The following is a 26,444-nucleotide window of genomic DNA, read 5'->3' as shown; positions in this document are numbered from 1 at the left end:
AAGCAGAATTAGAATTAGCAAATTACAAGTTCAAGGCTCTGCAAAATAAACGCAGAATCTAACAGGCCCAGTAAGATTTACTATGATACCCCATTTTAGTCAATGTCAATAAAATTGAATGTGTAACTTAAGCCTACAGCCCTAAAATCCATTCTGTTGTCCAGGTAGAGAACCCCTTTTGATAAGCACAAGTGTTAATAATGAAATTGTTAAACTCCCCAATTTTGATATCATAGTTTTCCTGTTGTTCGTGTAATTTTAGGTATTCCACAGAAATATGCTTTCATTTTTATCAGAAACATTTTATATTAGATCCCATGCACTCTTTTAAAGCACAGGCAGTGCCAAAATTAAGAAATACCTGACAGTGGAAAACACTTTATTCATGTGGTGTAGGGTTTTAGCAAAGTGTGTAACACATCGGAAATCTTCATTATAATGACTCACAATTACAGTAGGTACAACTTAACTTTTCAGCTACATATTTCAGTAACAGTTATTTATATCAATCACTCCTGTGGAGTGTGTACCAGGAGTACATTTTCTCACAGGGTTTTTCTGCGTACGCCCCGGTATTCAAGAAGTTACACATGCCTATAAAATTCCCCATCAGCTCATCCCTGTGTCTGAGAGCAATTACCCCAACTGTTTGAACAACAGCGTGTTGTTTGCTGGAAATCAGATGGGAAAAAGCAAGTAGCTAGAACACTCACAGGACAACAGTCCTTGCCCAAATTGTATAAACGGTCAGCTCAACTGCATCGAGGTTTGACTGCAAGGTCTAGAAACTAAACGTAGTCTTTATCTGCACCAAATGCCTCTGCTGCAGTTCCTGGAGGGTGTTACCAACTAGAGTGAAACAGGGAAAGACAAACAGTATATTCATAATACACATGAACACTTGGCACTGCAGCTTAACAGTAATACCAGAAAGAACCATGCAGATGTGGCATGTTTTTGCCCCTTCGTGGCAAAAAGTCCAAAAACGAGATGAAAGATGCAGGCTCATCACATGAGATGAGACAAAACAGTATAAAAAAAAACAGTACATGAAAGCTAGTATTATAGCTCTTCACCAACTTAATTATTAAATTAACTGCAAGAAAACACAAATGAAGGTTAAATTGCATAAAGACTAGATGGTAATGTACTGAATTCTTATCTCCTTGTTAGTGGGGAGCCCACAAACGCATACGCAATAGATGCTGCTTATGCTCTGGTATTGTGCTTGTGAGGCAAAGCTATGCTGTGCCAGGGCACTCGCTGCAGATTAAGGGTGTCCTAAGTTAATTTATGGCAAGCTAGCCACTGAGCACTCACTGGAATGTATCTCACATTAATTTCCCCTGACAGACAACTGATGTTTCAAACTATTCCTAGTAGAACTGAGCACCAGTACAGTGATCTTTACAGGCAGCGCTTAGCACCAGAGCAAGAACTAGCCCTCCTGTACATTATGCTGCTGCTATTCACAATATCCTACCTTTTAGTAAAAAAAACCAACAAAAAAAAAAAACCCACACCACACACAAACAAAAAAAAAAACCACACAAAAAAGCAGGAAAACAAGATGTCAGCCTTTCATTTTCCAGCAAGAGAAAGTACACTATAATAGTGTTCCTCAGTGTTTCTGGCAGAGCTGGAGAGATTTTGCTGGGCAGTTACCACTCCCTTGCTCTGTACTCCTCTTGTCCACATAGTCTGACTTCTGTTGTCCTTGACTATGGAAAAATCTCACTGCCATGGCTGTATTACAGCTGCCATTTGCCCTTTCTATTTCCCACTTCTTCACTTTCCCACAAGATGCGCCCAAGAGCTTCTCACACGACAACACAAAATTCCATCAAATTTTTTTTTCTTCTCTCAAGCTTGCTCTTTCGGAAGGAACAATGGGGAAAATGCTTCTATACACAAATGACATTACAATAACATGTCTTTGAAATCCTTATAGGTGAGGTTTATTTCACCCAACATGTCCCCTAATCAACTCACTTTAGGAAACAAAGAAACCCCACATTTACCATTTCATTCTTACCCTCTTTCTCCATCAGATAAATCATATTATTACACTAGTGCGTCTCAGCTTCAAGATTAAATTAGCAACATAACTCCTAAAAAAAAGGGGGGGGGGGGGAGGGGCTGGGGAGTAAAACCACAGGACTCGATGGGTCATCTCATATGACACTACTAGTGGGCAATCAACAGAGAACCAGAAGGATGAACATGATCAAACTTCCACCAAGTAAACAAAGTTTATCTGTAAAATAGACTTATTGCTAAATGTAGTTCAAAGTATCAACAGAAATTGCACATGCCATTTGATACCTCATTCATTAAACACATTGATCTTTGAAAACATGATTCTGACTAATAAGCTGTGGTAAGTGGCTCTTGGATTCTTACTTTGTTGCTATTCTAGTGAAAGATCTGGACTCAAAAGCTGAAGAAAGAAAGAAAAAGCTTCAGTGCTTCTGCACTCATATCAGTTTCTCAACCTAATCACTAGGACAATTCTCTATTTATTTATTTATTCAAAGATTACAAGCATCACCAAATCCTATTTATGAGCTTGACTGAAAAAGGATCAAGGATGCAAAGTTCCCGTTTAAGGAACTTCACTATAAAGTGCTCTTCAAAAGTATTCTGAAGGGTACCAATAAAAAGACTGCACCGCTCCCAACCGCTCAATTATTTATCTCGAGTAACGCATCGTATACTTATTCTAAGAGAGCAGACAGCATGCCAAAAATGCAGAAACAATTGCTTCAGTTTTTCTTGGAATTTTGACTGAAAAAGTTTGCAGTTAAGTTCTAGCAATTTCACTGGATCCATCCAGGTATTGAAAAATAAGTAAAATTACTCTAATTAGTCTTTCAAAATAGATCACAAAATACAGCTTTCTTCCAAAAATAGGTGCATGTACTAATTTCAAGATTGAGTGTCAACTATGGTTCGTGCAATGTACTGTAGAATAAATTGTAGAATATACATCTTTTTTTCAAAAGGTTTCAAGACAGTGTATCTGGCTGAAATTATTTCTTTTAAGTCTTTTATTGCTAGGTAGAACAGAAAAGTAATTTAAAAATAAGGTGAATCCAGCAGACACCCACAGAAGCAGCTCCACCACTGCACAAACCAACACACATATGTTTTAATATCAAATCTTGTGAATTCAGACACTTGTTGAGGACTTTCTGCAGTTTGATAGCAAATAAACAGCTCTTGTAGGCTAACGAGACAACTTGGTTAACACAATACTACTTGACTTACCTAACTGAAAGGCAAGTTACTTCACTTCAATGTGAGTTTTCTTTCAACAGCAATAGGCATAGCTTGACTTCATGGTTGTATCAGAGTATGTGGAAGAACTACTTAGCTTATATTTTTGGCAGCACTCCTCTTCAAAAATTACTCAGCACACATTAATTGTACTCCACAAAAACCAAGCCAAAGCTTTGTAAATCCCTGGAAATGTTCCATTCAGAGTTTCTAAAGCTGCTGGCTCTGGGTATGACGAACAAATTGTCTTACAACAGTCTACGCTGTACATACGGCTGGCAGGAAGGATTTTTAATCTTCTCAGTGGAAGACTGTATTTTCATAATTCTAGCTCCAATAAAAATACCAGAGTTCCAATTATTAATTGATAGGCAATTTCCAATTTCAAGCCACATCTGTTTAAAATTTCTTTTTACTAATTCGTTTAAATGGCGTTATCACAACACTACAAAGAGTGATGGGGAAAAGTCATTCAGTTTTGCAAGGAAAAAGAAAAAAAAATAACCAAAAACCAAGATACAGAAGAGAAACTGCTAAGCACAAAGAAATAAATGCAACTATACACAAGGTAGGGAATATAGCAGCTGTGAATACATAATACTCCACACACATTGATTCCTCATTACTTAACAATCATAACAAAACATTGCCTGAACAAAGACTTGCCACAAGAGGGGTTTTTTAGAGGTCAAAAATTAAGTTAACTTCTGAGTGGCCTTTTCTTACATATTTTTTTTTCCACATTTTTTGCCTTGTTAAGAATGAGTATGTATTAAGTGCGTTTATTTTTTCACCATTTCACAAACCACAGGCTGAGCATAGGTGATGGGAAAGAAGTATTCTGTCAGCTTCCAACAGAGAGTCCCTATCGAGATGCAGCTGTCCAACTACAGTACAGCTCAATTCTCTGAGTTTTTGCGAGCATTAATTAGTCTTCGTCGCATCTCCTGGTTCCTGACCCTGTTTTCTTCATACTGGAAGACAGATAAGGAAATTAATAGATCAGCTGTTATCATTAAACAGGTAAGTTAAATTTAAAAGTGTAGAGAGCATTTATTACTGAGGAACAGGAACTATCTTTGACTGTTGCATTACAAATTCAGTTCTTGTTAGTACCTATATATTGGTTCCTTTTTCCTTTAAAATTAACGTTGATTTGATTAAAATACATGTTTCTAAGTTTGAGGTTATTAAGCTAAAGAGTATTAGAACATTCTAGTAAAGAAAATTCCATTAATATTACGGAGTAACTTAATTATACAGCCATCTTATGTATGACAGCTACACTTCACACATGAACTAGGAAAAACGTTGCACTGGTGCTATTCTAGAGCACAGGTCAGGCTCTTTTCCTTTTAAAAGATACTGATTTATGTAAGGGTCTCTGCCTTCTGAGGCATTAATTTGTCATCACAGACTTGGTCTATTTTTGATCCTGGTCATTAATTACACACAGATAAAGTAGTATACCAAGACGAAAGGAACAAAGGGAAATCCGGATTGAATGAGGATAAGGCTTTTTTGCATTTTTTACGGTTTAGAGAAGAAACACAACAGACAGGAGTCCAGTGTAAAACGGAACCAAGAAAGCCTTCACAGTTTAGACACATGCAGAAGACTACCATGCTTTCAAGTATGCTCCTGCACTAGCAAAAGCCTGAAAAGCCTAACTTTCCTTCACTGCAGCCGAAAAGGAAACCTTTTCATAGCTAAAAAGTGAAAAATTAAAAATCAATGCATGATTTTATATATATTTCATGAGAAGCAAATTATTCTTGGCCTTCAGTTAGAGCATATATTTGTTCAATTTTTTAATAACTGGCATCAAGAATAAAACTCAAGTAACCCACAAATACTCAATTCTCTATATAATGTAATAAACTGCTAAGGAGATTGATTTTTTAAAGGATTTGCAATTTTTTACTTATTATACTGACTGGCTTGTAACTGAAATAATTGCCCAAAACATTACTTAACATTTATAGAATGCTTAACTTTTTCCCATGCTAATATTTAATTTTTCAATAACCCATCCATGTTTTTACATAAAGAAAAACGGACCTTTAAAAGCTACATCTCTACTTATTCTATACTTCTGAAAAGCCTTTCAGGGGCTTCCTAGTAATGGCATATCAATGTAGCCATATATTAAGAAGGCAGACAAACACAGACATCAAGAACTCCTTTTAACATAGGGGCTTCAATGGAACAAAGGAAAACAAGATTACATGGAAAGAAACTTCATTATTTTACACATCTGTGCTACAGTTTTCACGGGGCGGAGGGTGGTATTTGACACAAGCAGATTAAATAATTTCCATAGACTGACAGAGGAAGAAGAGCGGTCCCAAACTGTTTGGCTATCATCCCCTAGAAGTTTCCCTTTTTAGACTGTGAAATTTATGTCAAAATTGCTAAGTACAATTTCAAGTTAAAAGGAGAGTGAGCAGTTCATTTACGTGTTCTGTCACGTAGGCATGACAACCACAAACATAAAGATCAGTTGTTAGTGTTCTGAAAATGTGCCCATTAGCTAGCTAATCTATTTAAACTCCTACAGTCTTCCATTCTTTCTATGCAGATGTAGTATGGCAATGAGTTAGGTTCTAAGCATCAATATTTTCATTTTGGACCTAACTCAGCAACTCCTCAAGCAGTTTCAGTCAGTATAACTGACTTCAGAAACAAGTGTTACTCACACAGAAGTGAACTGTTACTGTTTTATATTCTATTCTGTGTGAATACTACTACAAAAGAAAAAAAAAAAAAAGAAAAAATCAGAAGCAATCTGTGAAGTCAGTTCCTATTTGCCATATTTGTTTGTTAGAATGAGTATTCGCCTATTTTTGTACATCCAAAAATAGATCATGGTATTTGTTAAAGCCAGACTTTACCTAACAAATTTATAAAAAAAAGTTTAAATTGGGTCTCAAATGCCCACTCCAGAATGTGCTTACATTTATTCCTTTATACTACTTAGTAAAAAGCAACTATTTCTATCCCATGCTCTACTTTTTTTATTAAGCATTTAACTCAGAGTAAATTTGTTTCTTACCTCTTTCTTTAAGCACTTCCGCATCTCACGGTCAATATCATTGCAATGGCCAAAAAATTTCAAAATGTTGTGCTGATAAGTTAGGGAGAGAAAAAAAACTTTTACAATTCACATGTTTTTTCCTCTGACGCTCTAAATTTCTTAGAAGTCACTTGCATTGTGCAACATATCCCGGTCATCTTCTCCTTTTCTTTTTGAGAAAAACAATGCTTCATAACTTTTTTACTTAGCAGCTAGAGAGAAGTTAAAGCTACTCCCAAGCCTCCTTTGAGCCACCCCCACCTTGCTGAAAATTGAAGGTACTCACCATGTTGTACAACCAGACTAAAATAGGATACCTAAGCTGAAGCTATAAAGTCTAAATGTAGAGCATATTTTACTGATCTAGGAATCATTCTTGCAACTTTCACTCACGCTAGCTTCAATAATGTAAAAATCTAAAAAAAAAATAATTAAATATTCTGAACTCCAGTTTGTGATAGAGAAAGATATAGGGAGATCTACAGGCATCCTGTAGGTAATGTCCTCCGTGCTTTATTTTCATTATTTCTTCATGACCTAGAGAGGCAAAGGACTTGATGCTCCATCATCCCAACCACATGATGAATGTGTTGTTGGTCCAGAGATGCAGGCACTAGGCTTAGATGACTGAAATGTTAGAACCAGTATAAAAACCAGGGGATTAAATTTCTCCAGATCTTGAGGTTAGTAATTAAGATGCATTTACCATCTTTATGACACAGCTTAACTGTGGGCCTTGTATGCATACATAAGTGTTACTTCGTTTCTGAAAACCTGCAGGCATTGTCCTCACAAAGGCATTCCCCAGTTAACCTGATGATATTCGCCACAAAAATCTGTCCTCTTAGCCAGGATTTCCTGAAGCGATTTCATATTATCAGCCATCAAATCGCTCTCAGAATGCATTCTTCTAAAAGTACTACTTTCTCAGAGATGCTTGCTGCCATGCCAGAGTCTCATAGCAGAATCTAGTAGCAGAGCATCCAAGCAATTCAGAAGACCTGAGGGAGTGAAGGTTTTAGTAGATATTTACAACTATACAATCAACAGAGACAATTCCACCAATCTTTTAGAGAACTAATTAATTAAAAAATAAAGAGACCCTGAAGAACAAATCAGAGGAGAATGAAGGCACTTCCGTATTTCAGAGGGAAACCTATGCACACTTCTGTAGCTGATGAACAGCTAGATGGGTTTATACATGTAATACAGGAACACTATCAAGAATTCAAACAGTGGACAAGATTTCAGCCAATAGAACATGGCTGAAAGTTGGAGCGGGTTAATAAAGATTATGACAAACACTTAACTATAGCAGTGCTATAATTAGCTTGTTTATTCGTCTTTGCTTTATAAAGGGCATCAGATGACACTCTGAAGCAGTTGCATGTGATAAATGGTCACTTTACTGCAAGCTGATCTTGCTTTTACAGCATTTTCATTTTAGCCAATACAGACTTAATTTTGTATTCTATTCTCATACCTCATGTTAAGTTTCAAGGTGAGTGCTCACATTTCAAGCTAACCTCACTATTACTAGTGCATACAGTAAGTTGAATCTACGTTTATTTAGCCAGATTCCTAAGCTGTCAACTTTTTGGCTCAGATGATGAGGAAAAAAGAATCCGTTTCCCAAAAATAATTATTACACCCATTACAGTAATAGGATTGCAAGACAATATGCATTTCTTTTAGCTGCCACCTATACAAATAAGTCTCTTTAAAGCACGTACTTGGCACCAGAATGGAGTTGTTAAAAAAAAATTTAAAAATCAAAATAATGATGTCAAATAGGAATCCTGTTAACGTCTCCTCACTAGATGGAAAACTTGATGTAATGGGCAGGTTCTGCATTAGAAATAAAGTAAATCAAACATTTGTGAAAATACACACACAGGATACCCAATTAAAAAATAATGCTTTTCATCCCTCAGGAATATTAATTTAAATTGTAGATGAAGGTTCTTAGGACACTTTGGCATAATAACAAAACAGCAGGTAGTCACTGATAACTGATTAAGATCACCGACTTCAGATTTCAGTTACTTCCATTTTAAAAGGGTATTTCAGCACATTGCCCTTGCATTTTAAATTAAAAGGTATTGCTTCCTTTCAACTGAGTGTGAAAGAAGCCATCTTCACCCATTTTGTTTTGAGACTGCTAGCACAGATACCCTCTTACACATAGTTCAGCACAAGGCTGACAAAAGTAACTCCTTTTCATGTAAAGATCAACTTCAAACAAAACCAAGAGAATATAATGCTGCATGTGTCTATTATTGCTGCTCCTAGTCCCTTCGTAAGTCAAACTGGCAACAGATTCCTTTGAATCACTTGCTGCCAAGGAATTCAAGTACACCTTTTAGTTCCAGTTCCCTCCTAAACTCAAGGCAGTCTAATAAGCTACATTAAACAAAAAGCCTTGTATAGTAACATTGTTATTAAAAAACCAAAACACACAAAACAAAACACACAAAACAAAACACACAAAACAAAACACACAAAACAAAACACACAAAACAAAACACACAAAACAAAACACACAAAACAAAACACACAAAACAAAACACACAAAACAAAACACACAAAACCCCAGTCAACCATTACTTTCAAGTAGTAAATGAGTCTGTCTGGATTCTCTAGTCAAATCATTGAAAGCCCAACTATATATGTACCAAAAAGCAGGACAAATCCAAGTGTATTTTCTTTCCTGATTGGATTTTTTTTCACAATTATGTGAAATTAATGCCAAGATTTTAATTTTATATTGCCTATAGAAGTTTTATTCTCCTCTTAACTGACAGTCATTTTAGTTCGCAACCCTTTTGATACTACTGTAGTTAATGTACAAGGAGAGTCTTCTCACTTCAATTCTAGCTACTGAACACTTTTACTGAACACAACATTAAAGTTGTTTCAAAAAAAATCAACTAAGGAAAATATAAAAGTCTCTACAATCTCTCAAACTACGTAAAGCATTTTTAGGCAAATTAAAATCTTAGAACTCAGAAGAAAAGCGTAACTCTTACACTGAATACATCTTTTAGTTTTAAAGCTTGTGGATGTTCTGTACAAGAACTCTGTATCTTAGGTTTAAAAAATCTAGACAGTACATAGGAACAGACAGGCAACAGTATTGGGAGCCCCACCCATGAGGTGGCATCAACAGGTTCCAGCGTGCTTACATTTCAATGTACTGCTCTACAAGTACCAATGAAAAACAATTAAATGTTGCTGACATACCCAGTACAGCATACTCATTGCAAGTGAATTCTAGTATTAAAACTCTGCTCCCCTCTTCGTTGTAATTTAGAAATCATAAGGAAGTGTGGTACCACAAGATTTTTTATGTTAATTTAGCTACTTTAAAATCTGCAAAAATATTGTTATCCCCCTTTCACGCAAAACATCTTCTCTCACATTTTGTGTCCTATAAGCATTGTTCTTCTTTCTGTAATACTTTTGCAAAGAAAAATCTAGATTTTTCCTCAACACGGTAAAGCTAACATATGTTTTGTCTTTGAATTTATGGATAACTGCATTACAAAAAAAGTATAAGCATCACATCTGAACATGGATGTGAAAATATTGTAGACTGCATGAAATTATGTAAACCATTGCTTTCCCATTCATACTCAACATCTAAATAATTTTTGTCTCAAGCGAAAACTATCCAATTGAACTTTTTATGCATTTACACAGACATGTATCTGTACAGAACATCTGTTTAGAGTATACAAGAGAACTGAGAAAATAACTGAAAATATTGCAACAATGCTGCAGATACCTTTCCTTGCAGGGGCTGATTCTTCTACATCTACAAGTTTACTACACAAATTAAAAAAAAAAGGTCTTCCAAATGAGTGGTGAAATTTCTGTCTTCTTGAAGCAAGAGCCTCAAGAAGCCCAAAGACAATTTGGCATTTTATATCCTTGGGTAGGTGCCTATTAAGAAGATGGAAGTCAAATAGGAATTCTCATTTAGCTCTCCAAGCATTCAATGTAAGGCATGCTGCATATCCAGACCCCCATCAACACACCTGCTTGTAACACCGGCGGACAGCTGGAATATGACAGTGCTGTCAGCATACAAAAAGAAGACTTTTGAAGTTGCATTTTGTTGTTTTTTGCGGGGCACACAGTACTAAAAGGTACAGAAGTTACTTCAGTTCTTAAAATAGGTCTATACTTGCCAAGCTGCAACACAGGAAATTTCAAGACATGTTTTATTTCCTAAAGAAATCACTGGCTAAATTTTACACAGTCATCAGATACCTCTTCAGTGAAAACGTACTAGCTACGTTTCATGGCTGTTCAGCCTAGAGGAGGTTTTCCTCTAAGATCATATAATATTCTCACTAATTCATCTGACACTCATTTCCCCAACCCACCCACTCTTTTCTCTGCTTGAAACTCCTTACCTCCTTGTGACACTTCTTGAGCAGACTGATAACTCTGTTACATTCTTCAGTGTGCAGATGAGGAGACAGGTCTGGATGCATCTTTAGTTAGGGATAATTTTAGTAGTATAAGAACAAGAATCTGACAAAACTTCCACCTGCCAACATTAAAATATGAAAACATAATTAGAAATTTCAAGTTAACCATTTCAGATATTATCACACAGTGTTATTTTAACAAAAAATATTTTAGATCAAAACACAGATTAATATGTATAATTTATATTTGTACAGTTAAAGTAAATAAAACCAGCATATGTCTGTTCTCCTACACAGCCCAAATGTTAAAAGTTAACTATAAATTTATATTCTTCACTATCATGAACATAAGCATGTATTTGGGATTTTAATTTTCAGGGACTTTCTAGTAACATTAATCTTTTTTGAACTGCAGATTATCTTTTTACTTCCCTACTTCAGTTTTCTTCTTTCTAGCTTTAAATAAAGCTAAGCATATGTAATTTTTTTTATGCCTTCCACAAAGATGTATCAGAACAAGAAGCACAATATTTCATTACAGCACTCCAGAAACTGGCATCTACATGCTTTTTAAAAAAACTCCTCATCCAAAGCATTGATGATGCTTTAAAAACCAGTACTTGATCACTTAAAGCAGCAATGATATTTTTCAATTATGCCAAATTGGAATGTCCCTTCTTGCGACTTCACATTGTTGTCTCTTGCCCTTCCACTGTGCTCCTCTAAAAAGCATGTGGACCTGTCTTCTACATGAATTCCCCCCTCCTTCAGGTAGTGGAAGACAGCATTTAGGTTTGCCTTGAGTCTTCTCTTTTGAACGCTAAAGCAGCCTAGCTCCCTTAACCTTGCTGCATATGCCAGATGTTCCACCCTCCTGACCCTCTTAGTTTCCCTTTTGCTGAACTCTTTTTATCATCTCTGTTAGGCTGTAGGACCCAAAGATGAACACAGTATTTCAGATGTGGCCTCAAAACTGCCAAGAAGAGGATAATAATAACTTCCCCGTATCTGCTACCTACACTCCCAAGGCAGCCCAGTGTGCTGTTAGCCTTTGGCACCGCAAGGGTGCACTGCTAAATCACGTTTTAACTTCACGTCCACCAGTACACCCAGGTCCTTTTCTGCAGGGTTCTCTGGGGCAGGAGGCAAACGTCACTCTAGAAATACTTTTTTTATATTATCCCCCATTTAAAAAAAAAAAATATTCCCAGAAGTAATTTTCAAGATCTTTTGTTGAAAAGGATGAAAGTGTCATATGATAGTGGCTGAAACAAGATGACATCTTTGTTGTGGAAGATCACCAGGGAGGGAAGAAGAAAAGTCAAGTTCATACCAGGACAAACGGACTCATCTTGACAAAATTCTACTTGCATGACTCATACTGCCACTGAATTAAAGAGATGCTTTTCCGTGTTTGTTTACTTAGTATTTTGTCATTCCCCCTCCTCCCAAAGAGATCCTAGCTGCAGTACATCAGGCAAATACCTCTACAACTTGTACTAAGTAACCATCACTGACTCAATGCTTCAGCTAAATACTAATAGCCAGTGGTGAGATTTTACAATTGCAAAATCCCAATATTCAGGCTGCAGTGCCGACAGCTATAATCTATACTGCTATTCCTAGAATACTCAAATAATATATTTGGCTCGAAGAAGTATGTACACTAATTTACCCAGTATTTTCCACCATGTGTTCAGCTTAACAAGAGTTACATTCCCACAAGCAAACTAAATTTTAAAAATCCAAACAGATTTAAAAGCCTCTTGAGACGCATAAGAATATGTTCCACACAGTGTTACAAACACACGTAGGAATTTCTTTCAAAAATCTCGAAGTCTAATATTACACTACATATACCCTTAGCACAGCAGAAGTTGGAAACTGTACAAGTTGCTTAAGCATTCCATTCAACAAATTAACAAATGAACCTTTAGAAATATGACAGCAGGAGCACGACTGTAACAGCAAAGTGATTAAGAACCCTGCTGTGTTATTGCCATCAGCTTTTGATTCCATGCCACACAAAGTCAATATGTTTTAAATTTATCAGATTTTTTTTGATAGCACTAGAGTTAGCATTCCCTTGAGAAGGTGACACGCTCAATGACTGCACATTACTTTAACATGTGTGAACCCAGCTGATTATTAAACCTCTTCATCATTCAGCCTCTGACCGCTCTTCCTAAAACTGTCATCTGAACTGGCTGTCACAGGAAAAGGCAAGACCAGTGCCCTAGTGGAACAGGTAGCACGCACACCAGCACAGGCCAAAAAGTCAAATGGAGCATTTCAAGCAAAGAATCACTTTTTCTAAACTAAGTTTAGTAATCACTGCCTTTGTTTACAAAATTATTATCAGATAAAGTGGATGAAAGTTATCAATGCCCCAAATAAATAGGTGACAGTGCATTTCATCAATTAAAAGCCTTCTAACAACTTGAATTTTCCAATCAGCAGTCCTAACAGTCACACTAGTTCATAGATCAGTACTCCTGAAATTCATTTTCAAATAACATTCGATATTAAAATCTTTCAAGTTCCGTAATAGATACAATACTCAGTTCATGTAGGTTATGATGGATTAAAGTAACAAAACATCTTCCAGTGGTCATGGAAGGCTTAACTAGATCCTTTAAGAATTTCATGAAGTTCACGACTGAACAGTGTTATCAGTGCTCAATATTATATTAATGTTTAGGAGGGTCAGATTAGACAGTGATCTATGATCACAGAAGGCTAAAATATTTTTGTGGGAGGGAAATGACTGATAGACAAAAGAGTTCCAAAATTAACAAACACACGTATGAAAAAAGGACAGCATGAGCTATTGGTTTCCTTAGTTTCTTTTTAATAATATTCTAACCTAAAATAAAGATAGCAGTTTGCCATCTTACCAGAAGTTAAATCAACATGGACATAATTTTATATAGGTGGTAGCTCATAAGGAATTGAAGTATGAAGAAACACCGGGGCGGGGGAATGCACAAAAAAATTGGGAATAAGCAATATAAATTGCCTGAGAAAACTACTAACAGAAACGCTGTATCAAGAATGTCAAGGTAAGCATACAATTTCTGTAGAAGAAATACTAGCAAGTAAAGCAGAAGAACAATATTAAGAAAGTACAGGAATTGCTTTAGGAAGAAAATGGACCACAAAATGCTAAGCAAACTTTAGTTTCTGAAGCAAATATTTGGAAAGAAGCATTTAGATGAACTCTTGACATAAAGGCACTGACTGATTTCACTGGGTTGCACAAAAATGGTCTGCCCTTTAATGTGTTTTATATGAGATTTTGAATTCTGTGATGTTTTTCCTTCCTGGTTAAAAATTATACTACATGTGTATCTAAATGAATTGGTTGAAATGCCTTAAGAAGTAACTGCAAAATTCTATAAACCATTAGCCTCTGAAGGTCGAAGACATGAATAAAGATGATTGATCTTTTGACTTCCTTAACCAGTTTCTAAATCTATGATATCCTTCAGGGAAAAAAAAGAATTATGAAATTGTCTCGTTCCAGTATCATGTTCTGTGTAGTTTATCTTAAAGTGGGAAAAATAGGGGGTGTTCTACCTTTACAGTTTACAACACAAACCATTTAAAAAAAAAAAAAAGAAATCAAAAGCCTAAACTTAGAAATTATCTGACAATGATAGTAATTTTCCAATACTAATATTTTTGTTTAGAAAAATAACACTTAGAAGATAATTCCTTGCATAAGCAATCCTAGACACTATGCACATCAAATTACTAGATTTCACAACAGGTATCAGCATACAAGTTATCAAGAAGCGATGCTCATTCCTAATCTAAAAGGTGATTTATACACATGTTCAATACATTAAATATTTAATTTTCATGTACAAAAGGAACCTGCGTGTATTATGGAATTCACAATAAAACTGCAGCTACCTAGCAAGTAGGCAGAAACCAAAAGGCTGCCCAAAACAGCAGGCAAGGACACTGGATGCATTTCATTCACATTCCTGTTAGACACCAAAATTTGGGATAAAGTGCTTGTTTCTCTCCTGACCTCCTTATGGCAAACAGCAACAAAAAGACCTAGCCGTGTGGAAAAGTAAAGGGTTTGGTACATTCCCACTTCTTTCTCAAATGAAGCACGAGATCAACATGTCAGGAATCTAGGAAAGTTCCTTCTTCTCTCAGAATCTCCCATAAACATGAACTAACCCGTTTGGTGATGCAGAAGGAAAACTAAATTAGGTTGCTTTAGTCTTGCTGATTACCTTAATGCTTAGTATTTCCATGTTTGGGGAACAACAACAAAAGAAAGGTTTAAATCTAGATAATTGTTTTCCTAATATGCTTTTTCCATATTTCGTTAAAACATGTTAGAAGACTATTCTTTAAACCAAGTTTTGCTAATTTTTCCATTTAAAACATTGCACACAGAAGTCTTTTTTTTCCTCCAGGTTTCCAAAGTCAATGGTAAAAAAGAAAACCACGTGAATTCACACATTGCTCAGAAAAATTACTTCTTAAAGGAAAATGCAAATCCTTTTCTACCAACCCTGAAGATGAAAAATTGCATCTGAGCATCTACATTGCTAATCATTAAGCTCCTTAACCAGCACAGTATTACAGAACACACACATTTGCTGCAAACTCTCAAATAGTACCCACGAGATGGCAGCACGACCGTGCAAATGAGGACAGGTACTACTAACAAGAGGGAAGGGCAAACAAATCCGCACATTCCAATAAAGCCACTGTACTCACCATGTGTAACATTTACTATCGCACTTCATTACTCTAACTTGAGTAAGGCCACACATTTTGAGTTTTAAGTTTTCAGTCACATAGCATTGTTCGGTTTGGCTTTGAAGAAAAATACAATCCAAACAGCTCTTTGTTTACTCAAGTCATTAATGTTTTCCATCAGATTATAAAAAGTTTTAGCATAAGAAAGGATTCAGCTCCACACCTAACTGGATGGTGTTACCTGAAGATACTATTCATGTCACTTCAGCAGAACTTCTGAATTCCTACTATCTTTCATACACAATTTATAAATATTTTTGATGACAGTTTAGAATACTCAGAAGACACTCATTTCACAGTCATTCAGTGAAATGAGAGAACACAATTGATGAACACCATGTCAAAAACCTAGGGAACTCTAAACCAAGGGCTCTGTTTCTAGCTTTCAATGACATGATTAATGTCTTCCAGATCTAGGTATTAAAGCATCATTCCATGCATTCCATGCTGCTATCCTTAAGGTTGTGATTAGGCACATTGATAGTGTGCCCTAACTTTCCATTGTTTCCAAGAAATTTAGAAATTCACTTTAATAAACCAAGTTTCACTGACTCTTATAAAATCTAGTCATAACCTCTTGAATTTCAGTCTTCAAAACTATGCACTAGTTTTCTAGTATCACACAGGGGGCAGCATAATTTAGATACAGATCTATGAAGACTTGCAAATAGTAAAGAAATGCAAAAAGGGGTAAATTATGCCTACTTTTAATTTTTTTATATAAACTATGTAGATTACATTTCCTTTCCCTGAATCTAAAGAATAATAATAAAACCCCCTCTTTGGTAAATAAGATTCACCCTGATTTTAACTGGTTTTTTTACATGACCACTTTCTGCCAACAATTCAACGTCCCTCACAGCAGCAGAATGAGCACTCACCTGCTACTTTTAGTAAGAAGTATCCGATAAAACTACATCATACCTGATGTTATACTTAGTAAAGCAAGTTAAGAAGATGTTAGTCCTACCTAATGAATAAAGCAAGTCGAACACCAACTTGATATTCAAATAATTTCAAGTTTGATTTGTGGCTAAAGTCAATGATCAAGTAAAGCACAGTAAGGTATTTTCACCTTCGGGCAATTATTTAAGAGCTGATTCACACAACAAACATCAGCAGTTACAGGACAATTAGTGGAGTATTTTTATTATAACATGCAGCAAGTCAAACTGCACAATATTGCGTTATATCAGAAAAGATTACAGAAGCCACCACTTTCTAATCCTGCTACATCTATGAAGATGACTATACACAGCTAAGAATGACAAGACCCAGCCAGTATAAAAGTTAACACACGCTGAAGATGAGGTGCTGTCACCAAACCCACAGAAGCTGCACAAGCTATTTTTGTACTTCAGCATCCACCAAACCAGGCTTCATTTCACCAGTTTCATTCATTTCCCAATGAAGCAAAGAACACTATAAACCTCATAATGCTAGTGGAATTGCCTGGCTTACTGTACAAGTGTTTTTTCCTTTCTGAAAGGGGATCACACTTCGCAGTTGGAAAAGACAGGGCCTCATCCCTCGAGCAAGCCTCCCTGAAGAAAGGCACATCGCACTTAGCAGAAAGCAAATACTATTGGTGTAATACAGCTTCGCTATCGGGTGCTACACCGTTATCAACAGTTAAGGCAGACGAGGAAGCCCACTTAACTAGCGTGCACTGCTGTCTGTAGTTTCTCCATGTTCTTAAAATAGCGACGGGATACACACAGACACAAGGTAAAGCAAGTATAGGCCAGTCACAAGGGAGGGCCCCCTGTTCCCACTCACAACAGCCGCTTTAAAACCCCTCTTTGAGGCTTGAAGAAGGCAGCAAGGTGAGCAGTGGGCCCCAGAAGCCAGCGCCGAGCTCAGGCACGGTCCAGCACGGCTGCCCCACAGCCGGGCGGTAGGGAGGGCTCCGATACGTGCCCCCTTTTCTTTTTGAGCGAGAAAACAAGAACACTGCGCGCTGGGGTCCGGCCAAGGCCCCCCTCTTAGCCACCCACGCACTTACTCCAGTCCCCAGAGGACGAGCCCACCCAAGGGAGGCAGGCACCACGGCAGGCACACCGCCCACGCAGGGCCAGAAAGTGCCACAGGGGACGGAAGCAGCCGGAAGTGACCTCAACATACTCCGCAGCCGCGGGAAGAGCCCTCACGGCGGGGCGGGAGGCGGGCGGGAGGCGGGGCGCATTGCGATTGGGCGGCTCAGGCACCGCGCGGAGCCTAATTGGGCGCTTCGAAAGGAGGGCGGCGATTGGTGGTTGGCGGTTGAGCGGGAAGATAGGCGGCCCGGGGCCGGCCCGGCAGTGGGCGGCTGCAGTAGGTAGGCTACGGATCTCTGCTCGGCTGTGCTGGTCGCTTGGCGTCTGTCCCTGTGGCCTCCTCGCAGGTACCCGGACAGGTAGTAACAGTCCTGGGTAAGGGCTAGTGCCCTATCCCTGTCCAGAAACTCATACCAGGCCTCCGTCAGTGAGGGAAATGAGGTCTTGGGGGTAAAACGATCGTAGAAAGCGTTTTAAGTTGTTGGTGCCCAAAGCGCTGTTGTTGGTGCCCGCCGAGATCTGCGGTAATGCTGTGCTTAGGACTAATGCCAGTCTTCTGCTGGTCGTGCTTAGATACAGATTTGTGCGTCTTGCTAAGGGAACGCATTTCCTGGGCCTGCCTGTGCCTTGATCTTTTCTCTAACGTTTCAACTTTTTAGGTGGCTTCGTCATGGATGAAACTGTTGTTGAGTACATCCGAAGAACTGTACTGAAAATCCCACGAGATCAGATCAAGGCAGTGCTACAGGAATGGGACTTTTTGTCAGAGAAACAGCTGCAGACCATAAAGTTCAATCAGATAAAGGACAACATTTCTTATGATGTTGCTCAGCTCTGTGAGGTAATCCTTGCGTTCGGGAACTGCTTGTCTGTGCTATACAGGATGCATGTTGAAGCACTATCAAAAAACCATTCTTATGAAGAAGTGAATTTTCTTTGCCCGTAACACAGAATCAAATTGCAGTTTGTAGTCTGGAAAATATAAAGCTGAGCTGGTAATACCATCGATTTTGCCTGGCTGATAGGAGTGCAGGATTGACCCTTACCAAGTATGAAAGTATGTGTTTTGAGCACTAAGTTGCACAAGGTGTGTTAAATATTTTAAAAAATGGGTGTATTTCTACATTGTAAAATAAAGGCATGGATGGAGATTTCCACGCATTACAGAGGGCTAATTTAAATCTATTTAGTATGGGTAATGATAGCACAATCATTTTCTATCTTTTCTATCAGTTTCTATCTTTTCGACTTCCTAGATATTTTTGAAAAATTTCCTTGGCCAGAGCAACTTCTGTTTTGAATACTGTAAGCAAAAAAAGTTTTCTGATCTTCCACTTAAGCACTCCGATTTCGGTGTGCCAGGAATCTTTTACATGTACCATGAGTCTTTCTCTGTGGTATCATAACCCAGATAGATACGGTTTTTACTGATATCTCTTAAATTCTATAGCTTTTTATATTGTTTCATTTGAATTTAATACTCGAAGATTAATTGTATGGAGTGTAGATCCAACTGTAGGCAAAAAACTGTGAAGTTATTCTTGTAAGAGAGCAAATGTCATATTTTAAAATAGCATTTGTTTCTGAAACGTTCTTATCTGTAACAAGTAGTGTCATAAAGTTTCTTAAATTTTTTTTTCATGCTGTGAATGTTAAATAAGGAGGAACTAAGCATGTTAAAATTCCTGACAGTGAAATACTAACCAGCGTTGCATAATGTCATCAATACACATTAATGTTACTTTCTAACTGCTTGTACTGTAAGGACCGTGTTCTTGCTGCCTCTGCAGAGGCACACTTAAACCTTGCTGAAATAGCTTTTGTTATCGGTTTTGCAAAACTGTATTGTGTCCACGTTGGGACCAGGTGTGGTGTCTTTGAGGAGTGCCTACATGCTGTGGACTTAGGTGCAATGTAATTTAAACCGCCAATACTGAGATTTTTCACTTACTAAACAGTGTGATAAAGCATTCTGTACCTGCAGTTCACCGTGCACATTCTTCTTTCTAGGAAAATTCTGCAGACATAAAGCAAGCAGCTATCCTAGACATAATTTGTAAGTAAAAAATTACTTTAAATAACATATATATTTTTTAGGAGTAATTTGATAACACCCTTAATTACACAGCAGTTGCCCTAGTGAGCTATGGATTATTTGGTGTAAACAGATTACATTTCAGATGACAGAACTTACTAGATCTGACCTTTTTTAAAAAATTTTCAAAAGCTCGCAATCAGCAAAAGCATGTTTGCTTCTTCTGAGGTCTGAATATATGTAAACTGGTAAGCCACATACAGCACAGAGTTACAAATACAGAGAGAGATGTTTGTCTCCAGTATTCACTGAACCCTAAAATCAGTAATATTGTGCTCCAGTAGGGAGTGACGTAGGCAAAACTCAGCAAATACTCCAGTTGGAACTCTTAACTCCAATATTAATTCACAATTTGATTATTTAATAGCTTAAATCTCAAGGTTTCTTTTAGCAGTCTACCCTTAGTTTGAGTTTAGACTGAGTTTTGGTAATTTTAGGGAAAATCCTTCTTTAAACGTTAAGCAACTAATAAAGGGTATCTCTGAGGTTTAACTGCATTACAAATAATCTTCCCATCTCTTAATAAAACACTATTTTGCTTCTAGGTATGCTATAATTGGTAGTTTAAGAATGCTGAATGAATTATATTGTGTTATCAGAAGTAATTTTTTAAATAAATGTCATAAAAGCATCGTAAAATTATTTCTTCCTTCAATTACCATTTGATAATACACCGTGTTATTGAGCAATTCCTATTTTTCTTAGACAACTACACCTACCCAAACAAAAGACTGTGGAGTGTTTACCAGATGAGAAAAACAGGTAAAAATGTCTTTCCTTGCTGTAATCTCACAGTTCTCAGCAACTTAACTGCAGTGCTGCTTCATATTGTACAATTTAAACACACATACAGTCTAATATGTTTTTTTCAGTGGAGAGATCTTTAACATTTAACTATAGTCTAGCATGGATTTCCCAATGGATTTATTTTTTTTAATGTTTTTAGAATACTTTCTATTAACTTCTCAAGCAATTATTAGAAATTAGTAACTACTAATTAAACATTTTCCTCTGTATGGCAATAATGACGATCAAATTTCATATACAGCTTTTTGTATAAGGCTATGCAACTTCAGCCTTTTCTTCTTAATTTTGTTTTAGTAAAACTAAAAACATCTCTGATCTAGGTCTTGTAAACACAGTTCTCATTTATTTTTTTTTCTTCTGTGACAGGGGGAGGAACAGAAACTTTTGACTTACAAGTTCTCAAGAAAAAATTTAAGAGACAACTTCGGTCAGTCTTGAAAAATGTAAGAATAAATGCATTCTAAATTTGTTACAGAACTCTGGCATCAATAGATTCTTTTTGTAACTTTAGCGAGGTTTCTTTTTCTTACAGTCTACATCAGAAATTAAATGGAATTATTCATTTGGGAATGGTAGGAACTGTATGTGAAATAGGAAAAATTTATTACATATCTTTTCTAGAAACTTTAAAATTATGCTGTAGTGAAATAAAATTTAAGTTTGCCTTAAGATATGACTGGCTTCAAGAAAGGCAGAATATTTGTTTTCTATCAAATTTTTGTCCTATTGGAGTGCACACACATTGCTTAGGTAAGTTGATGTTGCTTTGTCCTGCTACCCAATAACAATACACAAACAAATCAAATCAGAGTATAGAGAGAAACTGACGTAGCCGGTAAGCAGGATAAGACATTCAGTTATTATGATTCAGATTAGTAGCCAAATTGTATCCGTTTCCTTTTAGTTCTGTTCTCGAAATGTAATGGATTTGAGAATTTGGTCCTGGTATTTCATTATATTATAATGACTGAAATACCATTGTCAATAGCAAGAAGCCGTTTCTAGACTACAGAAATGAACATGGTAAGAAAAACACGGAAAGGAAATATGATCATCTCACTTTCTGACTAAGCAATCTGCAAAAACCTTTTCTTGCTTCAGCTTAGCAGCTTCATTTAAGCAAGGTAATAGAAAATGCCTCTGGCTAGTTAGCTGTGCCACTTCTTGACACACAAAGGATTCCCACTGACAAGAGTGGATAGCAACAAATACAAATCAGACTATCAAATAATCAGCTGCAGTTTATATAACTATATTAAAGTTGTAATATTTTCATTTTATCCACAAAAACTTTGAGAATTGATGTTGGTCCAGCAATTTAAATGGTTTGACCTAGCTGGACTAAAAGCTTGGCTACATATGCTTCAGTCAAAGGGAGGAAGTTTTGGTGGTGTAGGTTTTTTTTAAAGGAAGTTTTCCAACTTTCAAATCACTCAGATTGAGTCAAGTTAAAAAGAAATAACAGAGCAAATCTACATGAACAGGAAAGGGAATCTTCAAATTTCTGATTGTGTATTCTTGAGCAGTGATAAATATTACATTCAGGTCTGAAATCACAATTTGATCAAATGTTTAGTGTCTCAAAAATTGGGCATACTGGAAGTATTGGCACTAGCCCTCCATGTAAATAGGCACCTTTTTGTTGTGGTGTTATTTTCCCAAAATATTTTTCCCAAAAAAAAGGGGCTTTTGTAATAAGCTATTTTTATTTTCACCCTTCAGAAGAAAATGAGTATCCAACAGGAAGAAAAGTCATATTGGAGTTTGAAAGGTGATTTCCCTTCCTTCCCCCCCTGCCCCCAGTTTGTGAGGCTATAATTTTTTCTGTGGAAATCTGATTTAATTACAATCCTGACCACACTAGTGGGATTTGTTTCTTATTCAAGCAGTAGTGTACTATATTATGTTTGGGTCCTGTGAACACAGGGTTAAGAGATAACATAATCTTTATAGATGCCTGAATATGCTGGTAAATCAAAGCTTTTCTTTTTCTGGTAGGTCACCATCAACTTCAGAGAATATGAGGATAGTGCAATCTGGATCAGAATTGCCTGGGGAACACCATATACAAAACCAAACCAGTATAAAACCAGCTATGTTGTATACCATTCACAGACTCCCTATGTCTTCATTTCGCCCTCAGTGCTGAAGAGCAACTTGCCTCTGCTATGCCAGGTACAGAATAAAACTGTGTCCCTGACTTCATCACAGTCATGTAGAGCTGTAACTGTGTTGTCTTTTAAGAGGATGGGTGAAGATTTGTCACTTAATGTAATTTACTAATTTAGATATTATTTTCTTTTCCCCTTAGTTCATGATAACAATGGGGAAAAAACAATCTTTGTGACCTTTGGAATGCTACATAGTGAACAAATACAGTTTATTGAGATTTTTGCTGACCTTGAATGGTTCTAATTTCTTACCAAGGCAATATTCAGTTAAATTGTCTCAGAAGTTAAAGAATATTCCATCAACACAGTTAACTTCAAGAACTAAATGAATGAGCTCATGAGGGAATCCCATTTATTAGTTTTAAAAGAAGTTTTCTGTCAACTCATGATCAGCATTGGTAGTCTTTGCATTTTTTTTCTCTATTTAGCAGACTTCTGTACTAGTAATTTAATTATTTTATTAATCTGATTTTTTATTTGTTTTTTATTTTTCAGCTGATAAGGTTGTAGGGCTTATCTGATTAACTGACACGTAATAACAGTCTAATCAGTATTTTTTCAACATGAGTCCTGCTAGTTAAAAGGGAAGTTGCTTACCTTGAAACAAAAACTTCTCAATGTCTAGAAATACCATATTTTTTCCATATTATAAACACAGTGATGATTAAGACTGATGTTAAATCAATTTCAATTTTTATTTAAAGGCCCTCGTTGTTGCTTCCAATTACCATGACATCTGTGCAATGGAGCTTCGAAGTCATTCTTTAAATTCCCTTAAAGATATTGTGTTTAAGACATATAGCCAGGTGAGCCACTTCACAAGTATATCCGAAGATAAGTCTTGCTTTTTGTTTCAGGCCTAGTTCTTGGCCCTAGCAGAGGGGGAAATTCACTTCTTTCAAGAAACCATCAAGTTAAAGTAATATTGAATTACTGAGGTGGACAGCCTCTCATTAAGGTAACGTTATAATAGGAATGTAATTATTTGGTATCCCACCTACTCTTTATCATTGTTACTGATGGTTAAACTCAGTCTAAAATTGTATGAACGATTCAGTCCTGGGATTTTTTAGCATCATTTCACTAGGCTTCCCAGAGCAATGAGTGGAAGTCTATTAGAATGGGTATTTACTTTGTTCATCCATGTAAAACTTGTAAATAGGGAAATGTACACACGTAACATAGGATGGGCATTCTTTTCTCAAAGTACTGCTGGGAATTCTGAGTTCTAGCAATTGTCAAAAACTGGAAGAATACTTGCTTTCAGAATAAGAAGTAAAAAGAAATGTGGAAAGTTGTTTTCAGCTACAGCCTCTAAAAGTGGGAATGAACTAAAACTTTTTTTTTCTCCCTCTCATTCTCTCAATCTAGAATTTCCAAACGTATTGTCCAAAACCTATACAAGAAAGGAATGTAGCTCCAGAAAGTGGTATGTATATTTTAAATTAAATAGCAGTTTCAATGTCATTACTGCTGGCTTATGAAATGAGATTTGTAGTAGGAAATGTATGTCTGTTACATCCATGTTACATGAACCATCCTGGTGGGGTGCCATAATACTGTTTTGTCACTAGGAGAGGTAGGTATTTCCCCATAACTGTCACTGAAGACAGTTACAAAACCAGAAATACTTAATGCCCAATATCTCCTTTGGTATTGGCTTGGGGTTGGTTGGTGGGGTTTTTTTTGGTAAGAACTGGAAATATAAATGATGGAGACAACTAGCTTATGAAAAAAGATCATGAGGTATTCTTTAAAGTTAGTATTTTCAGATTTTCACTGGAGTAATCTGATCAGAAAACCAGTATTGTATTAGCTGACAAATTGGTCTTTCTGGTTTTCTTTCTTCTCTTCCCTACTTTTTTCCCCCCTGTAGAAGATTTAAGGATAATTCAAGAAAACAGAAGTGAGAAAGAAAGAATAAAGAGATTGAATCGGGAAGTTTTTGGTGATGGTCCTCAACCGCAACTTGAATTTGCACAATATAAGGTAGTAAAAGCAACAAACTTGGGGATTTTTTTTTTTTTGTTTTATGCTTTAAATGTAGTAGTAGCAACACTAAATTGGAAATTGAAGAAATAGTTTTTTATAAAACTTTAGGGAGGACATTTAAAATAAATTAGTTAGAAGTATCTTTAAGAAATAATTTGCATTGAGATTTGGTCAGACTAGTAAACCATGTTTCAGTCTTTCAGCCTGTGAACCAAGCATTTGAACTTGTAAGTCTATCTCTATTACAAAAACACCAGCAGTGTGTTGAAATGTGAGAAACTAGGGTTATTTGAAGTACATACAAAGCTCATGTGCATATAATACCATAATTTAACTTGGATTATGCATAGATTTTATCTGATGAACACATACTGGAAATTCTAAGAGATACTTAACATATTTTCCAGTATTACTAAATGAGCTGCCCCTTTCAGCAGAAAACTGCTTACCACATGGTGGCACCCTCTGATTTTATTAAAATATTCCTCCAGCTGGAATAATATTAACATTACTAATAAGATACAGTCTTATTACATACTACGTTTTTGTTATGTTTAAATCATAACATATAAATTATAGTCATTGCTTATACTCCCTGTTCAATTTTGTGTTAACAGCTTGAGACGATGTTTAAAAGTAATCCTAAAATGGATGTTTTAGATAAAGAACCATTCAGATGCCTGGTCAAGTTTTCTAGTCCACATCTTTTAGAATCACTGAAATCCTTGGCACCAGCAGGTAAGTGTTCCAGCCTATAAAGTGGAGGAAGAATTAACAATTTAATGTTTTTGTCATCTTACATTTTGTTTGTATCTTGCATAAGGAAGAACCTTTACAGTTTTGTTTACTAGAGTAAAAATGTTACCACTAAAAAAATTTGTCAGAATATACTTACCAGTTTGTTCCTAGAATTACTGGTTTGTACACAGATGCTCAAGCTGTGGTTTTAAGTTTTGTAACAGTTATGAAAGGCAATACTGGTTGAGTTAAGCTATAATTATCTGTCTCTTTCTAGGTATGGCTGATGCAGCACTTTCGCCGCTACTTACATGTATACCACACAAAGCTAGGAATTATTTCAAGATTAAAGAGAAGAAAGCTTTCTCTCCAGAAAGCTTTGTGACCCGTTAATTTAAAACAGATTCATAGAGAAATATACAACATGGTGCAGCACAAGAAGAGTTAACAGAAGTCTTTAACAGGAGAAATGGAGAGCATGGTTATTTTACCTGTAAATGTGATGACTGCTCTTAACTGTATTTTTAATAGTATCTGGGAAGTTAGAGCTTAATAAAGACATAACAAGACAGCTCTGGCTATGGCTTGCCAAGATATTCTAGGTGGCCTCCTTGTTTCAGCTCCAGTTCAGCAGTGTAACAAAACACGTGCCCTGTTTTGAACATGTGAATATTCCCATTCAAATAAGTGGGACTACCCGTCTGCAGGTCAGGCATGTTTTTATCTTACCTGTCTTTGAATATAATCTTAATCTGCCATGGGGGAAAAGGGGCTCTTGGAATATTGAGAGTGAAATGTTTCCATCCAACTTTATTAGATATTAATTCAGATCCAGAGTTTTTACTTGCCAAGGGTTACAGTCGATAACAAATACTTTAAAAAAAAAATCTTGTCTATTGGTATTAATGTCTTAAGAAATTTTATTTTAGAGGAATGCAGTGAAACAGGTGATCATTTTCTTTTGAGGAAGTCCATGTTTTGGAATATTTCAATTAAGATTTGATCCTTCTGCAATTTGATCCT

General features: G+C 36.4%; 2 protein-coding genes across 5 annotated transcripts; one reads left to right on the top strand and one right to left on the bottom strand.

Annotated features, from left to right (window-relative positions):
- Nucleotides 1-2,252: 2,252 nt before the first annotated feature.
- CMC2 (C-X9-C motif containing 2) lies at nt 2,253-17,698 on the bottom strand. Its single transcript, XM_040615394.1, has 4 exons — nt 17,588-17,698; nt 10,777-10,913; nt 6,335-6,406; nt 2,253-4,253 (listed from the first exon to the last, which is right to left on the bottom strand). Exons 2-4 carry the CDS (start codon nt 10,855-10,857, stop codon nt 4,179-4,181), a joined length of 228 nt encoding a protein of 75 aa, XP_040471328.1. The 5' UTR covers nt 10,858-10,913; nt 17,588-17,698; the 3' UTR covers nt 2,253-4,178.
- Nucleotides 17,699-17,846: 148 nt separating this feature from the next.
- On the top strand, nt 17,847-25,990 carry CENPN (centromere protein N). 4 transcript variants are annotated; one of them, XM_040615022.1, is made up of 11 exons: nt 17,847-17,899; nt 18,278-18,459; nt 19,629-19,674; nt 20,419-20,475; nt 20,887-20,963; nt 22,519-22,695; nt 23,396-23,497; nt 24,063-24,120; nt 24,568-24,680; nt 25,301-25,421; nt 25,699-25,990. In XM_040615022.1, the coding sequence occupies exons 2-11, from the start codon at nt 18,289-18,291 to the stop codon at nt 25,812-25,814; spliced, it is 1,038 nt and encodes a 345-aa protein (XP_040470956.1). In that variant the 5' UTR covers nt 17,847-17,899; nt 18,278-18,288; the 3' UTR covers nt 25,815-25,990. The 4 variants fall into 4 exon arrangements, with proteins under 4 accessions (XP_040470956.1, XP_040470955.1, XP_040470957.1 ...); XM_040615021.1 differs by having other exon boundaries at nt 17,861-17,965; XM_040615024.1 differs by having other exon boundaries at nt 17,870-17,977.
- The last annotated feature ends 454 nt before the right edge of the window (nt 25,991-26,444 follow it).

The sequence above is a fragment of the Falco naumanni genome, chromosome 15, assembly GCF_017639655.2.
Source record: "Falco naumanni isolate bFalNau1 chromosome 15, bFalNau1.pat, whole genome shotgun sequence".
Classification (NCBI taxonomy): Eukaryota; Metazoa; Chordata; class Aves; order Falconiformes; family Falconidae; genus Falco; species Falco naumanni.
Note: the sequence above shows the minus strand (reverse complement) of the source record. Positions and strands in the feature narration are given on the sequence as shown.